At 42.2% G+C, this 17732-nt stretch overlaps 1 protein-coding gene across 26 annotated transcripts in view; it reads left to right on the forward strand.

Annotated features, from left to right (window-relative positions):
• Window positions 1–17732, forward strand: part of KCNMA1 (potassium calcium-activated channel subfamily M alpha 1) — a 762573-nt gene that overhangs the window by 546567 nt on the left and 198274 nt on the right. For all 26 annotated transcript variants that reach the window (XM_081573838.1, XM_081573839.1, XM_081573851.1 and 23 more), the window contains one exon: window positions 5555–5710. In XM_081573838.1, coding sequence (XP_081429964.1) covers window positions 5555–5710 — 156 coding nt within the window. The remainder of the gene's footprint in view (window positions 1–5554; window positions 5711–17732) is intronic.

Here is a 17732-nt window from a genome sequence, read left to right on the forward strand (position 1 = left end):
TTGCAGGTGGTCCCTGGAGGGAAACTTCTTCACATAGTGACTCATTTATTCAGGAAGCATTTGTTGGTCCCCTGGGTTCAGAAATATCAATATGCCCTTAGACTCCATTCCAACAACCTCCATTTCTGTGTGGTGCAGTCATTTCTTCCATCGGTGTTTAATGAATACCTACTACTTGGTTAGCACTTGGCCTGACTCCTCCAACCCCACATGAAAATGGTATGTACTCAGGGATTTTGCAGTCAAGGTGGAGAGTGTCCCGGGTGCGTGAGGACACTTTTCTACCTGAGACCAGGTGAACGTGGGTGGATGGGCCGTACATTGGGTGGAGTGTGGAACACGGTATTCTCAAACTCAAGGTGAGAATGTGCACAGTTGAATTCAGGAAAATAGCTGGCTCTCCAGAGATTAAACATAAAGGGATTTTCCTAGTGTTACAGCTTAGCGGAGATCAGAAGGAAAAACCAGTGTTGGAGTCTACGCTGTTTTCCTTATGATTTCTTCCCCATAAGCCACAATCCTGTCTCTCATTCAGAGGCAGTACTCCTTTGCTTGGCTGTCAGGAGACTCCAAGGAAAACAGCTTTGGGGGAGGGAAGGTGGCATCTCTCTGTGTTCGATGTGGAACCAGTTATGAGAAACTGGAGGCTGCTCAGTACCTGCCACCAGGTGTCCTGTCTGGACAGAATGACTCCCTGCTGGGGTGTGAGTGAGCGTTTGTCCCGTCTTATGGGCCATATTCCCTACGAAATAGGCAGTCAGGTGACCCAGAGAGGACCCCGTGCTGCCAAATGTGCCAGTGCCATGCCATTATTTCTTAATTGCTGGCAAGAGCTGTCCCATCTTGCTGTGTGGAAGCCCGTCAGAGGTATTGTGGACTGGAGCCTGCTGTCAGTGACTGGGATGCTGCCCACGGCCCACTGCCGCCCAGCCTTCCCAGGTGGTTCCACTGCAGACTGTACTGGGCTCCAGCCAGTGGGTTGGGTGGTGGGCACCCAAGGTCACAGTGTCTTCTTTGTCTCTGGAAAACCCAGGACATTAAAGAGAGAAAGTGAGGGCGGTGGTAACCCACCGGCACCAATCTGGAGAAGTCTTTTGACAGCAGCCCCTGTAGGTGGAGGTGAAGTTTATGAACAAGGCTGTGGCTGGTGAAAGCTCTAGAGGCTGTGAACTCTTCCTCCTTCCTCTGTGATTTGAAATTTCATTTAGTGTGGGAGTGCCTTAAGCCATTGTTTAGATTTGGGGCTGAATTTAGATTGACTAGGAAAATGAATGTTGTATGTTTAGAAAATGATGTCAGTTCTCCTTTTCTTCTCCTTCCAATGAGTGCTGATACAGCATCTTCAAGGAATTAAAGAGAATTTCAGCTCTGTGATTCTTGTCAAACTCAGAAGTAGTTCTGTGGACCTAGGGTCCAGACGCCACTGGTCAGTATTCACATGATCAGGGCAAGCTGAGCATCTTTTACAGCCTCTGCCTTGTCATTATTCAGAAACAGTGATGAACACATCAATCGACCCATGATTAATTGCTTAAAACACATCTTGTTTAGAACCACCCCAATCTATTTGGGTTTCAGAGTTAGGAAGAGTCACTTATAAGACTTTGTTCTTATAGGATGTGTGAGAGTGAATGGGACATAGTGACTTTATTACAGGGCTCTTTTCATTTCCTTTTCCCCTTGTAGAGAAAGAACAGGAAGTCCACTGGTCATTATTTATCATCTCATTCCTTGTAGAATTGCAAATAGGCATTCTTCACCTTGCTTTACAATTTTGCTGTTTTTTTAAGATCCTCCTAACTACCTTTATAATATTACTTTTCTTCATTTCTTAGCACTTTCTCTTCACCCACAAGTAGATGCCCATAGATCTCCATCCATTAAAACTTGCTTTCAAAAAACAAAAAACAAACTTGCTTTCAGGAAAGAACCTGTTGCATGCATGTACACTTACATGACTGTCAGCATATTCCAGAGGATACTTAATTCCATAATTGAATACCAGCCTTAAAATAGGAAGAACTTCAATTCCCCATGATCTATTGATGGTGGTATTCTGGGATCTAGGGATGTAGGGAAGCAGTCTTCTTTCTTTCCATATAAAACTGGTCCTGAGTTTGCCATCATCATAATCTCAGACATTTGTGTCATATTTTACAGTTTTAAAAGAGCATTGACATCCATTATCTCATTTAGTCCTCATTTAACCATCTGTGCATTTCAGTATCCCAGTGTCACTGCAGACCGTGGGCTTAAGTTCTGTCTTAGACAGAGCATCTCTGATGGGTACGACTCATGGTCACTTGGCAGACAGTGAACTAAGAGACAGAACTGCCAACTAGCCTCTCATTCAGTAGAGCCACAGGCTCTTGAACCAAATTGTGGTTCCTCTGAGTAGGACTTATAGAAGGACTGAGGGTCTCCAAAGTCCATCTGTTTACCCCACTAGAATTCAAGGAGAGAAACACTCAGCCTCATCATCTCCCAATATGGAAAGGAGATGGTGCAGGGTTTTTTTCTTATTTGAGTGCAAATGGCTTAAAACTCTTGAAGGAAAGGATGGTTTATGACGTCTTGGAAAAATGTCACTCCTGATAATTTCACTATCAATGAGCTTTTAAAATGTTCCCAGCAGACTCTAGAAAAAGAGATCTTTGTCTATGACCTGAAGCCAAGTCCCAGTGGCCCAATGGAGATGGAAGTTCTCTGAGCTTTCTCACTGTAAATCCTTATACTTGAGCAGAAATGTTAAAGTGTTTGCTCTGAGATGACCTTCTTTCTTCATCATGGTGGCTTCCCCGAAGTTGAATGTGTAGTGAGAGGTGGCACTGGGGCTGGAATCTGTTGGTTCTGGTTTCCAGAACAGCCTATTTTCCTGTTCTTTTCATCTCAAACAGAGGAAAGCTCTGGTCCTGCTCATCCTGCCTTAGCAGGGCTGGTTCTCCAGATGAGAGAGGATTTGCCTTTAGACTCCTACATAGTAATATGCTGGCATCTCCCACTGGACCCAAATTTCCCTAAAATGAAAAAGACAGAGTCACCAGAAGCAAACAAGTTGAATTCCAGGGTCAGTCTCCTCTCTCTCTGTTGTTTTTTTTTTTTTGGTGAAACAGTCCTTCCAGCCTTTGGCAGGTCCCTGGTGGCTCCCTGCCCCACAACTGGAGAAGATATGATAGCCAAACAAGGCTGAGAAGTGAAACAAACTTGACATTTCTGTGTAACAACATGTACAGTATGTCTAAGGAACTCAATACCAGATGGGTACATGAGGGACCCAAGACCGAAAATCCTAAAATTGTAACATGGGGATGTGAGAGACCATCTTAAAAAAGATTTTTTTATGTGTTTGAAGGTGCCATGAAGGTTACATGGTGTCTTTCTGAGGCTTGGACCACCCACATCTCCTTTCACACTTGATGATTTATTTGTTCATGACTTAGATTTAATTTCTCCTCATTCTTCTCAGATGATGCTCATGCAGATGAGTGTTTTTCCACTTAGCCTGATATATTCTCTATGATGCCAGGGACGTAAAGGGGAAAAATGGGCTGCTTAAGCCAGTGAAGGATAGGGAGAGAAATGGGACAAAGGGCAGGGTACTTAATGGAATTGAGTCTATGATGTGGGAAGGTCTCTGATACTTAGCTTGACAGAAATTCCCATCTGCTATAGCCCACACATGGGACTATTTTAACTGCTTTCATTGGGGAGGATACAGTCAGCTTTTCCAGGAGTAAACACTGCTGGGTTAGGATTCACAAGATTGTTACAGAACAGGATTTTGTAAGAGGGAATTTCACAAGAGTGGTATTTCTGAAAGCCAAGCTTGGAGGCATTGGACTTGGTCGTGGCTCCACAGCGGAGTCTTCTCTTTCTAGTAGAACACCTATCGTATATTGCCCTGAAAGTGAAGGGACTCCTCCTTTGTTCTCCATGTGTTTGCTGATACCTGGAGAGAAATAGTCATTTCAGGGCTATAGAGTCTTGGCATTAGCAGAAGCCTAGAAGGGCCTGACTCAGCCTCCTATGCAAAGCATGAGTCTGTCTACTGAGTCTTGGAGAAATGCATACTGAGTTTTAGGGACAAAGACCTTGCAATTTTGGAGGTAGCTTTCTCCAATTATTAGGCAAATTACATCCTTAAAAACTTCCTTTATAAAACAAGCCAAAAAACTTCTTTCTTATAATAGACACCAGTCAGTCATTCCTAATACTGGCCCTTGGATCAAAGCAAGACAGGCCTGGTCTCTCCTCATCACAGCAGCACCTGACGGCTGTACAGGTAACCGTCCTGTCTGCCTGGAGGTGTGGCGCTTCTTCAGGCTGAACGCTGCTGGCTCCCTTAACTGTTCTTCAAAAGATGTTTTTTTAGAAACCATGTCTCATCTTAAAGCCTGTCATTTTTCTCTGGGAGTTATTCAGTTGTCAACTTCTCTTTTTAAATCTGACTGTTTTAATCTGACAACTGGATCAAGTGCTGGGGAAGTAACCTGACCAATTCACAGCAGAAGAGAACATTCGTATGTCCCGTGATCTGGTAGTTTCTGACGAACTACCATTGGATTTTTCTGTAATCCGTCACAGATTGGCCTCTTTTGGAGATTTTTAGTTTACCCAAACACTTTTTTTCTGTCCCCTCATATCTATTGCCAAATAAGGGCTTCTCATTTTGGATTTATATAATTGATTTTTTTAAACCTAAGTGCTGTACTTGACATTAAGGCCTTTTGAATCTTTTCTGGTTGTTTCTTTGACCCATTTTCCATCTCTGGAGAACTTTTGCGCCTTAATTCTTTCATCTAGTGTATTATCTCTGACTCTCTGCTTCATGCCACTTAAAAATAATTGGATGATCATGCCGCTGGGTCTTCATTTCAGGGTCTGACCTCACTGATGAATAGGATCAGTCCATCTGCAAGAGATTGTAACATGTCTCCACTGTGACATGCCTGATAATTTAGGGCAGTGCTTCTTGAAAAGTGGTTCCTAGCTCAGCGTCACCTCGACCCTGTGAGAAATGAAAATTCTCCAACTTTACTCCACCCTCAAAGAGTCAGAACCTGTGGGGCATAGGGTGACAGTTTGTAAACCCTTCAGTTGATTTGGATCCCCACTCAAGCTCAGGAGCCATAGAACGAGAGATCTAGGAAGGCAGATAAAAAAAAAAAAATCTGAAAAATCTGAAATATACAGGCGTCTGACAGTCTTAAGGTTTTTTGAAGAGCCAATTTAGAGCAACCTAGCCAGACATCCTAGTAGCACAGGTTGACGTGTCTGTCACAAGAGGAAATTCTCTCTGGACTCTGTTTGGCTCAGTGACAAACCCAAGGGGAGGACTTGGACTTGGTAGGTGCAGAAGCAGAGTTGCAGAGAGACTGAGATCTAATGCACAGAAGAGCTGAATAAAGCAGGAAACGCCAGACCCAGGCAAGGGAAAGGAAGGCGGAGTCCGGATGACCCTGAGCAGTTGGGAAATACTGTGTTTCCCAGAGGAGACTTTAAATAATTGAACATTTAGCAAAGTAAGGTCTCATACCTGTTTTTGTTTCCACAGGCCCATCTGCTAAACATCCCGAGCTGGAATTGGAAAGAGGGGGATGATGCAATCTGCCTCGCAGAGCTGAAGCTGGGGTTCATCGCCCAGAGCTGCCTGGCTCAAGGCCTCTCCACCATGCTCGCCAACCTCTTCTCCATGAGGTCATTCATAAAGGTAACGTCTCGTCCGATTAGAGCGCGTTAGCCCCAGATTCAATTTGTCGTGGGGTTGAGTAGAGAGCACAACTTAAACTCAAAACAGATCGACGGGCTTTAACCACTCTGGTTAAGGAGAAATTCCTTGTTACAGATTTGGGCATAAGGCCAGCTTCTTTCAAAATTATGTTTTTATTTTTATTTGGCACATCCATGGCCATTAAATGATTGTTCAAAGCATGATCCTCTCTCTTTTTTTAGATAAACCACATGTTTATCTATCAACAAAGCCTCCGCTGTTAAAACAAAAATATGATTTATATACATTCCATATGGCACCAGAGTGCCTAAAGAAAAGAATTATCATTTTGCTCTTTTACATCAAGTGGCTGCTGGACCTCTCACTGTGCGGATAAATGCAGACCATGTGTTTGTGCTGAAGCCCAAACCCCAACAACATAATTCATTTATTTATTTCTGCACAATCAAGGAGGCCAGCAGGGCCAACATGCCATGGTTGTTTGAATGAAGAGTCAAGGGAGGAACTGAGTTCTGGGCCACAGGGCCCTTTACACCGTGAGATGGGCGGTCTGGATATACTCATTGGGTAGTCAGCAATTCACCCCCTAAGGTGACTGGGCAGCCTCTCTCCAAAGTCCCAAAAGTGGCCCCTGACCACTGGACTAACTCAGACAAGGAAACACCCAACTCTGTCCTCACTGGCCAGGCCAGGAGTGTTTCTAGGACATCAGGTTGAGGACCCAGGACTCTGCTAAGTGGGCTTTGAGAGCTCTTGGTGATGACACCCATCCTTATCCTTGGATTGCTTAGCCTAGACAAGCAAGGTAGCAAACCAGCACAGTAAATCCTGTCTAGACTGGGCCTCCTTGATTTGGCATTGGTGGCCAGGAGAAGGAAATGGCAACCCACTCCAGTACTCTTGCCTGGAAAATCCCTTGGACGGAGGAGCCTAGTAGGCTACAGTCCATGGGGTCGCGAAGATTCGGACACAACTGAGCGACTTCACTTTTCACTCTCATACATTGGAGAAGGAAATGGCAACCCACTCCAGTGTTCTTGCCTGGAGAATCCCAGGGACAGGAGGAGCCTGGTGGGCTGCTGTCTATGGGGTCGCACAGGGTCGGACATGACTGAAGCGACTTAGCAGCAGCAGCTCAAGATCTGGCCTTATATTCCTCTCCCTGTTATTCATTTATTTACATTCCCCTTCCTGAATTGCTATTGGTTGAGGTAGGAAATGAGTCAGTCACTAGGAGATTCTGCAAAGGGGCCAGAAACTCTGAAATCAAAGGTGTGAACTCTCCAGCCTTTTGCTGCCATTGTTGCTGCCTCCACCACCAGCAGCTGGGAGTGACTCTGAATGCAGAGACAGGGATGGGTAGGGAGGATGGGGATACAGGTGTTGAGCTAACTCCCTGTCAGGGCTCACCCTCAGCATCCATAAGTTGTGTAACTTAGAATAGGATTTTCATCTCAGTCCTCACCCTCTCTGCCCACCTCATTTACATCATTTAGCCAATTTATAGTTAATGTTACAGAAAAGAACAAATCATCCTGGAGTCCTTTCAATCACTTTAGTGACGGATGCCTTGAGGAAAATATCATTTAGTTACTGTGTGCCCAGAGACCTCAACTCTGCAGAATCCTGGCTCAGACCCAGCTCACAAATAAGGACATTGCTTTTCTTTAAATGGCTCCTTTAATCCAGGCTGCCAGTCCCCTACCTGGCTACAAGTGAATGCAGGCAAATAGAGGCAGCAGGGAGGTCTTTGTGGCTGGACTCAGAGACAAGCCTCAAAGCCAGATGTAGCCTGGTATCTCCCAGAGCTCTTACATTCAACACAAGGAGCCCAGACCAGGATAAAGGACTGTCACCAAGCGAGCTCCTCTGGCTCATCCAGCCAAGCTTTGGTGGTTTCTTCCAGCAAGGAATTACCCACAGGACCAGCACACATGGTCTGGGCACTTGGGCTCTGCTTCCTGGTGTTGATGGAACACGGCCTTGGCAGGGCCTCACCGCACATGGGGCACTTGACATGCGTATGTTTTGATTTTGTGGTGCCTGCGTGGAAACTAGATCTGCCTGTCAAGAAAATTAATAAAATGGATGTGATGCTGATCCTTCAGTGTTATTACCAGCAGGGAGAAAGAACTTCTGTCCAAATTTCCTCAAGACCCTAAAGGGCCTCACCTCTGTAGCCAAGGATGTCCCCTCCAGCCCTCGCTAATCCCACTGCCAAGTTCCTATTTAGGAAGAGCCTGCGGGAGAGGCCTAGTCGGGCCCTGGTATAACTCAGAACACATTTCCCTCCCAGGGTCATGTTACCATGTTATTTGTGTCCAGGGCCAACCCCTCTATGTTTGGAGGTAGCTCTTTGAATATGGCCTTCACCTTCTGACATTCAGGTGATGTTTGTGATGGAATTTGCTAAGGCACATGACCTGTATATAACAAGTGATATGTTTGTGTTTTTTTTCTTCTGAAATAAGGACAGCCTGAAGCACACGCTCCCAATTCTGCAGTGTCATCTTCGTGCTCTTATCCTCCACATTCCAGATCCTTGTTTCTTTTAGGTTATAATAAACACCATAATGATGTCTCCTTGGCATATTTTATATATTGTCTCCCATTCCAGGGGTCACAAAGCCTTATTTGGGGTGTTGGATGGAAAAGAGAATCTTTACCTGGATTACTGTTTGCAGAAATGGCTTCCTTCTGCAGGGTCCTCTGTGTCCTGTGGTAGAGAGTTTATCTTCCATGGGGAGAGGCAGTCCTGTAGGGATGGAGGGAGGTGGGATGAGGCTTTGGCAGGACCTGATCCCTTGAGAAAGCTTAGCATTGCTGGAAGCCGAAGGTGGAGTGTGAGCTCACCCTCTTCCTGGCCCTGGGCAGATATGACGTCTGTTCCTTCCTCCTGTGGAATACATTGTAACCTGCCCCTGCTGAAAGAAGACAGAACAAGACTGAAACAGGAATAATGTATCACAGTGACTGTCCACCAGGCTTTTGGAATGCATGAGGCCAAAAAGCCAAGCCTGACGGTGAGGGTGATAAAGTTCCATGAAAGGAAGAGGGACTGCTGATAAATGGAAGATACCGAAGAGACCCACCCCTGGGGTACCAGGCAATACAGGGGAGCACCTCTTTATCCCTTCAGCAAGGGCACTTCCAAAGACCTTTTGTCCTAGGGTGCCAAGTCATTGCCTCTGAAAGCCTTCCTCTGAATTGATCTAAACTTTTAGGGAATCTATTTATATTTTTAGCTTATATCTTTGGGGTTAATGAATTCCTTAAGTTTCCTTGTGTGCATGCTAAATCGCTTCAGTTGTGTCTGACTCTGACACCTATGGACTGTAGCCCACCAGGCTCCTCTGTCCCTGGGATTCTCCATGCAAAAATATTGGAGTGGGTTGCCATGCCCTCCTTCAGGGGATCTTTCTGACCCAGGGATCAAGCCTGTGACTCCTGCATTGCAGACAGATTCTTTACCTCTGAGCCACTGGGGAAGCCCTTAAGTTTCCTTAAGAATTCCTAACTTCTGTTAAACACTTATTTCTGACTATTTGTCCTTAATTTGCTCCAATTAACCTTCAAGACATGGCCTGTGCAGTTTCTCGTGTGCTGGGATTTGTTGAAAAAATCTGCCCTAACTTTATAAGTCAGTACCTTTTATGAAAGCAGCTCAGACTGTTCACTCAGGGGTCTTGTGGCCCAGCAGCTTGTTGCTTATGATGCAGGTGAAACATTTTGTCCACCAGGACCCAATTCTCACCCTTGAATGCCTTGAAGGAGTGCAGGCAAGTACCCTGATTCCTGTGACTTGTCAATATCTACATTATCAATCGGGCTCAGAACATCCTGTTCACTGACTGCTATCTGATCTCCTACCACCTGCCTGTCAGGTTCAAATGAGAATCTTCCTAACATCTTCTGGACCGACCAAGACAAATGAACTACTTAGCTTATCTGCCATTGCCTCATCCATGAATAAGTGGCCACACGTATCCTCTCCTTGGCACCTCACTTGGATGTAATTTAAGATCCATTGATTTAGAAAAAAAAATTTTTTTTAGAGTTTTACCATGTAATATTAAACTTTGTCTTCAAAATATCTGGTTTCAAGCTGGGGCTTGACCTGCTGTCTTTGTGAATTGTGCTATTATTTTTACTAGGATTAGCTGTCCTTGGACATGCTGAATTATGTGTGTGGGTGTTGTATTGTAGAGAGTGATTAACTCTTGATATTTCTTTTCAATCCATGCTGCCATTGAATTTAGCATATTTAAATTGTTCTCAGGATTGCCGATGATTTTAACTCTGCTTATCTACCATTTTACACACACACACACACACACACACAGCCTAGAACATGGTATGTATTACATAACTTTTTCTCGTTTGAATAAATCGATTATGAAATTGGAAGAATACATGATGCACTTCTTTTGTTTTCCTTGTTTTACAAGATTTGGAATTTATGGGTAAAATTTACTGAAGATTGATCACAGCACAATCTCTTCTATCACATTGTCTGTTTTTGAATAAGGAAGCACTAGAGAAATCAGGCTCGTGTTATTCAGGTTGTATTTTTTTTTTAATATATTTATTAATTTGACTTCTCCAGGTCTTAGTTGTAGCATGTGGGATCTTTAGTTGTGGCGTGTGGGATCTAGTTCTCTGCTTTGAGAGTGCGGAGTCTTTTAGCCGCTGGACTGCCAGGGAAGTCCCTCAGACTGTATCTTGGCCAAGGTGGACTTTGCTGTATGTAGAAACCATTTGTTCAGTATTGCCATTGTCATATTGAGATAAACTGTCAGCAGTGCAGAGACCAAGTACTACTTGAAGCCAAGGGAATTGTTTTTAGTACCTTTATTTTTGGTTATATTTATGTATATATGTGTGTTTGTTTGTATGCATATATAAAAACATTATAGTTCAGGAGATGGAAATAGAAACCAAGAATCTTTAGTAATAGCTAGACTATATTGTGTTCTAACTATGTGCCAAGCCCTATGCTAAATGCAGTATGGGCATTATCTCATTTAATTCTCACAAACCACCCAAACTTGGCATTATTATCATTACCTCTGTACAGGGACAGGTTCTGTGGGTTAAGGAAAGTTTAGCACCTTGTGTGAGAATGTAAAGCTCAGAATTGACAAACTCACATGTCAAACCAGGAATGCTGGTTCCAGTCCATCCTTGAGTATTTCTAGAAGAAATAAGATAAACGAAAAGAGGGAACCTTGGCTTTCTGTAGTTTATATTATGGGAACTCTTGATTCAGTACAGATTACCCAGGCATCTACCATATTCCAAGCAGGGTGCTAATAACCCTGTTATCCTTATGGCTAAGAGGCACTTATAAGCTTCGAGAAGCTTCTGTTCTGACTGGGATGCCTGGGCACACGTTTGCACAGCCCTATCCTCTGGCTTTTGTTGGCCTTTCTCTCTGGTCAGCTCTATAGGGGCAGAAGTCATGGCATTAAGACAGGTGAGGGGTTAACTTAGGCTTGGATGAGTCAAGGTGGGAAAATGAACAGGCTCTCAAGAAGGAAATGACATTACACATGGCCTATTCAGGAGGTGAAGCTGATTGACTTAAGTAGGTGCTTCTGGGACATAGCAAGCAATTCTTATTGGCTGATGAGTGTGTAAGCTCTGGAGACCAGAAGTATTCATCTAGGTGAGGGAGGCATGTGAGAAGCAGGGCTCAACCCTGTGTGGACTGCTAGAGAGGTGGGTGACAGGGTCTCTGAAATGGGGCCAAGACTCCAACTGATTAGGCTGGGATCCAAGTGGCTTTATGCTCCAGGAGGAAATCCTAATGGTGCCAGAGTGGCGGGTTCACTTGGCAAAGTAAACCTACTTGGGATGTTAGACAGTGAGATGCAAACTGTTGCTTATTCCATACCCAAGAGTGATGTCACCCTGATCATGAATGGTATCATAACAGTGGTGACATCCGTAGCCAGTGGAGAGCTGCTCCTAATACACATATGTTCACTTCCTTGGTAATCTCATTTATTCTCATAAATCCTATAGATGACTCCCAGATTTATAGCTCCATCCAGAACCCAACCCCAGTGTTGTTTATTTAATTGCTGCTCAACATCTTTATTTGAATGTTTCATCTCCTCTGAGACCTAACCTATCCAGAACTGACTTCCTATTCTTTTTCTGTAAACCTTGTCTTCTCCCATTGCAATATTGGCAAGATTATCCTTCCCATTGCTCATGCTAAAGTCCTGGGATTCCCCCTTAGCTCCTTTCTTCCTCTCACATACCATATTCAATTCAGCAAAAAATCCACTTGGTACAACTTTCAAAATAAGCCCAGAATCTGTGCACTTCTCATTACCTCCACTTTATTATCAGATTCAAACCACCATCATCTGTCTCCTAAAGTATCATACCAGAATCCTAAATGACCTCCCTGCCTTGCCTTATCCCTCTCCTATTCTGGTCTATTCTCATACAGCATCCTCAAGGGTGAGTCAGATCCCGTCACCCTTCTGCATAAATCTCTTCATGGTATCCCATCTCATCAGGGTAAAGTTATTACAAATGTCTATAGGTCCCATGAAGTCAGGTTCCTGTGGCCTCACAGACCTTGTCTCCTAAGTGTTCTGCTCCTTAACATCATCCACACTCCATTTAGCTAGTCTAGGAGTTTTGCACTGGCTGCTTCCTCTGACGGGAATGTTCTTCCCCTAGATAGCTTATGATTTCCCTCTATCACATCCTTCATGTCCTTGTTTAGTGTTAATTTCTCAGGGGCACCTTTTTCTAAAACATTACAATCACATTTTTAAAAAGGGATTAAAGACAAACTTTTAGTTGAAGTATAATATACAAACCAGAGTGTGCGTCTGATAATTGGACAGCTTGTTAAATATTCACAAACTTGCACTCCTGTGTAACCAGGGCCTAGACTAAGAAACAGTACATTATTAGTACCCCAGGAACCACTGTTTTTAAGCCAGATGACAGTATATGTGTGGGTCTGTTTTGGGGATTTCTTGGGGTAGCATTGACATCTCTACAATGTTAAGTTCTCCTATCTATGAAAATGGTATACATAGGGATACATATACATAAAGGGATGCTTTACATAATAAAGGGATGCTTTATGAATCAACAGTTTTCCTGGCAAATGTAGGAAAAACAGGAAGAAAGTGACCAAATTTCACAAATTTTTGTGGGGCTTCTGAGGGTCCCTACGAGGATTAGATGTCCTACTTTACCATATTCTCTAGGAAGGATCTATATGCTCTCTTAGACTTCATGGGGAGAATAAAGTTTCCATGTGAGAAAAACATCAGAATTTCATTTTTAAAATTTGCATCCCCCTTCCCTCCACACCCCATATATCCACATCCTTGTCGACTCTCCTGGCTTTGTTTTTCTCCATGGTGTTTATTGTGTATTGCCTCTTTTCCCAGAAACAGTGTAAGCATTCTGAAGCCTAGAGCTACTTTCTTCTCCCCAGTGCCTAGAACAGCACCTGATTTACAATGGGTTCTCAATATATGCATTTTGAATGAATGAATGGTCTGATCCTTGTCTTACCAGCCTTTATTACGGATAGCTGGGTGGGGACAGGACCACCAGAGACTTAAAATTTGAGGTGATTACGGTGCTGAAAACTTTTTCCTCTGCTACTGTATGTGGTTCCTTTGCCAAATTAAAGAGCTTTGACTCCATATATAAACTAGAAATTCAAAGCTTTATAATGCTTGGTGAGGATGCATGAAGTCTGGTTAGATTTGGTTATAAACCATTTTGACTGCCAGAAAATCCAGTCAGTGTGTTGTTTAAATTCACAAATCAAAATAAATGCCCATGAATTGAAATGAATTTGCTGAACTTCAGTATCCCACTTGGGTCAACATCATTGTGCATCCTCTTTCATTCCTACTTTAATCTTATTAGATGAGGGGCTCTACCTGCCTCGCCCACTGCTATTGACTCTGCCCAAGATGACTAACACCTACCTGAACGTAGAACAACTTCCCTAGAAACGATTTCAAATGAAGAGAGAATTAATCCATGAACTATTAACAGGGATTCTGTTCCCCTCTGGCCCTGGTAATTTAACATTGAATTAAAGAGTTCTCAGACCTTTACAAATTCTCAAGGCAAACATTATTAGCAAAGAGAAGCCCATACAGCATGTTAGAAGATTGCCAGAAAATGTCAATGGAATTTCTGAATAAAATAAAAAAAGTTGAAACTCCCTTTCCCCATCTTCTCCCCTTCTCCCTCCTTTCTTCCCCCTAACATGATTAGAAAGTCATTTCATGTGTCTTATATGTTTGGTCAATCAAAGGCAAACGTACATGATTGATGGTGACAGGGAACACATTTAATTCATTATTCTTTACTTTGCAGCAAAATGATTTGTGTAAACTGTCTGCCTAGCGTTAAAGGTAAAACAAACTTAGAAACCCCAAAATGTTATATTTTTGTCTAATATTTTCCTTTTGGTTTTATAGCTATAATCACATATGGATTCTTTTATTTGGCTCTTGGCAAGGACTGAGCAAAGGGGAAGTAACAGAGAGAGATTACATAATATGCAAAGCCCTGCCTGTTGAGGATGGAGCCCCAGAAACTGCAGTGGCCAGGACTCAGTGTGAAACCCAGGAGGAGCTGCCATTCCCCCTGGCCCTTATCAGCTGGTAGAATATTGTCACTAACATGAAGGAACCCTCTTGACCAAGCCTCTGGTACAACATCAAAACAAGCTCTTTCAGAGATTATTGGCGTTTAATTAATTGAGTGCATTTCTGAGTACACCTGGGCATCTTCCTCACCTTGCCCCCACCCACTACAATTTCTAACTTTTAGGTTTTATGGGTGCTAACCACCATCACTGACTTTTCAAGCAAAGATCTCAAAATGCTGTTAAACTATTAGGAATAAAATCTCAGATTCCCTTACTAAAGCTTTTGGTTATCCCTGCCATAAAATGATATAAAATATAAATCTATGCCCAGAGTAATGATGAGAGACCTGGACCTCTGAGATGACCATTCTACATATTTCAGGGGTGTGAAGCAAGAAACCACCACTGATTTGAAAAGGGAGCTGTTTTGTCAAGATCTTTAAAGTTACCGTAGCACCCTAAATGTGCATAGCACTTTAGAGTTCAGAAGATATGCATTTCAGTTAAAATACATTCATTTAATCTGTAGGGTAGGAAGAAATAGGAGAAGGGAAAATAGAAGATGGTCAATGGGAATGATAGTGCAAAGACCAGATCTCTGCTGGATCTTTGTGTTCTTCACTCAGTACTTTCCCCACAATTACACTTTGCTTTAAACGTAAACGCTGCTTGGTTTTGTATTCGAATCAATGGCTTCTAAGAACAGAAATCACTTTGCAGTATTTGCAAAAGTAGTATCCTAGGTTCTCCAAGCATGCCTAAAAACATGATACAAAAATTAAGATATTTTTCAAAGGTGGGAAATTCTTATATCTGCCCTCATTCCCTCCATAGCTCCTTAATATGGAAAAGATCCAGGCATGACTGATAAGACCATAATGCCTTGTCATTTGGGAAAATTTGTTGCTCAAGTCAAGTGTTGCATTGGATCCAGGGAGGGAAATGATGACCAATTTGCTGAGCGGGGATGTAAAAATGCTAAAAACCATAGTCCCAACCTTCTAAAGGAGGGTATCAGTGGGTCAGAATGAAGATGCTGGATTTCCAACATGGGGATCATATCAATAAAAGGACATGAGATCCAGAAGAGCTAAACAGTGCTGAGAAGAAGAAAGGAAATTTTCTTACACTGTCTTTCCCAGGTAAAGTTTTTAATTTTGAAAGTTTGGAGGTTTTCTCAAAATGTTAAAGAGTTTCCATATGATCCAGCAGTTCTACTGTTAAGTATCTACCCAAGAGAAATGAAACCATATGTATTAATTTCCTCTGGCTGCTATAATAAATTACCACAAAGTTAGTTAGTTACAACAGATTTTTTTTTTTCTGGAGGCCAGAAGTCTGAATTCAGTTTCTTTGGACTAAAATCGAGGTGTTTTCAGGGCATCTGTGGATCTTTAAAATTAGGAGACAGGTATTCTGCTTCTAAAATATAATAGCAGGACAGCCGTAACAGTTATAACCATTCCCATTCCAAAGGGAAAAAAATGGGAGGAAGAAAGGAGCTACTAGCCCCAAGTACCTTCAAAATCCAACCAAATAAGTTCCATTGGGTTTTTAGATCTGGGAATAATCCTCTGTGGCTTAAAATTTGCCATCAGTAATGTGATTTCTCCAAATGTGTTCTTCAAAATTGCTCTGGTTGTTCTAGTGCTTTTGGCTTTTCATATATATTATAGGATCAGCTTTTCTATATCTACAAAAAAAAAAAAAAACTACTTATTTTGATTCAGTTCAATTCAGTTCAGTCACTCAGTCGTGTCCGACTCTTTGCGACCCCGTGAACCACAGCACGCCAGGCCTCCCTGTCCATCACCAACTCCCAGAGTTCACCCAAACTCATGTCCATCAAGTCGGTGATGCCATCCAGCCATCTCATCCTCTGTCGTCCCCTTCTCCTCCTGCCCCCAATCCTTCCCAGGATCAGGGTCTTTTCCAATGAGTCAACTCTTCGCATGAAGTGGACAAAGTATTGGAGTTTCAGCTTCAACATCAGTCCTTCCAATGAGCACCCAGGACTGGTCTCCTTTAGGATGGACTGGTTGGATCTCCTTGCAGTCCAAGGGACTCTCAAGAGTCTTCTCCAACACTACAGTTCAAAAGCATCAATTCTTCGGCGCTCAGCTTTCTTTACAGTCCAACTCTCACATCCATACATGACTACTGGAAAAACCATAGCCTTAACTAGACGGACCTTTGTTGGCAAAGTAATGTCTCTGCTTTTTAATATGCTATCTAGGTTGGTCATAACTTTCTTTCCAAGGAGTAAGCATATTTTGATTGGAATTGTGTTAATCCTATAGATAAAGTTTGGGGAAACATTAGCATTCATGAACGTGAGTTCCAATCCTTGAACATGGTGTCTCCATTTACTTAGATAATCTTTAACTTCTTTTTTCAGTGTTTTGTGGTTTTCAGCAAACAAATCCTCTTTATTTTTGTTAGGTTTATATGTAAATATTACATTTGGGGGGAGATATTTTAAGTGGCATTTTAAAAAAATTCAGGTTCCAGTTGTTCACTGGTGGTAAGTAGAAGTAAACGTTATTTTTCTATGTTGACATTGAATCCTTCGCTATATTACACCAGCTGGCACTTCTTGCAGGATGTTGAATAGGTGGAGTGAGAGTGGACATCTTTGATTTATTCCTGCTCTTGGGGGAAAATGATCATTGTTTTACCATTAAGTATAATGTTAGTTGTAGGTGTTTTGTAGATGTTCTCCTAAGGTTGAGGAAGTTCTTTTCTATTGATAATATAATGAGAGTTTGTGTGTGTGTGTGTGTGTATGGATTTTGAATGTTGCCAAAAGCTTTTCCTACATCAATCAATAAATCATGTTGTTTTTCTTCTTCACGCTGTTAATATTGTGGGTTACGTTGACTGATTTGAGAACTTTGAACCAGACACTGTACATTCCAAGACAGACCCCACCTGGTCATAGTGTAATTTATTTATGTCTGTTATCTATTTCTATAGCTATATATCTATAGGTAGAGATATAGATTTGCTTTCCTAATATATTTATGAGCATTTTTTTACGTCTGTGTTTGTGAGTAGATATTTTTCTATAGATTTCTTATACTATCTTTGTCTGTCTTTAGTATCAGGGTAAAGTTGACTTCATAAAATAAGTTGAGAAATCTTTCCCTTCTATTTTCTAGAAGTGATTATGTAGAAATAGTGGTGTTTTTTTCCCCTTAAATGTTTAGTAGAATTCATTAGATTTATTTTACCAAAGATTTTTAAAGACTAATGTAATTAGTTGTAAATCTGTTTAGGTTATTTTATTTAATCTTGGGTAAGTTGTTGTAGTTTGAACTTTTTAAAAAATTAGAAATTCGTCTAATT

This window comes from Giraffa tippelskirchi, chromosome 2, assembly GCF_054371585.1.
Source record: "Giraffa tippelskirchi isolate mGirTip1 chromosome 2, T2T-mGirTip1v1.2.pri, whole genome shotgun sequence".
NCBI lineage: Eukaryota > Metazoa > Chordata > Mammalia > Artiodactyla > Giraffidae > Giraffa > Giraffa tippelskirchi.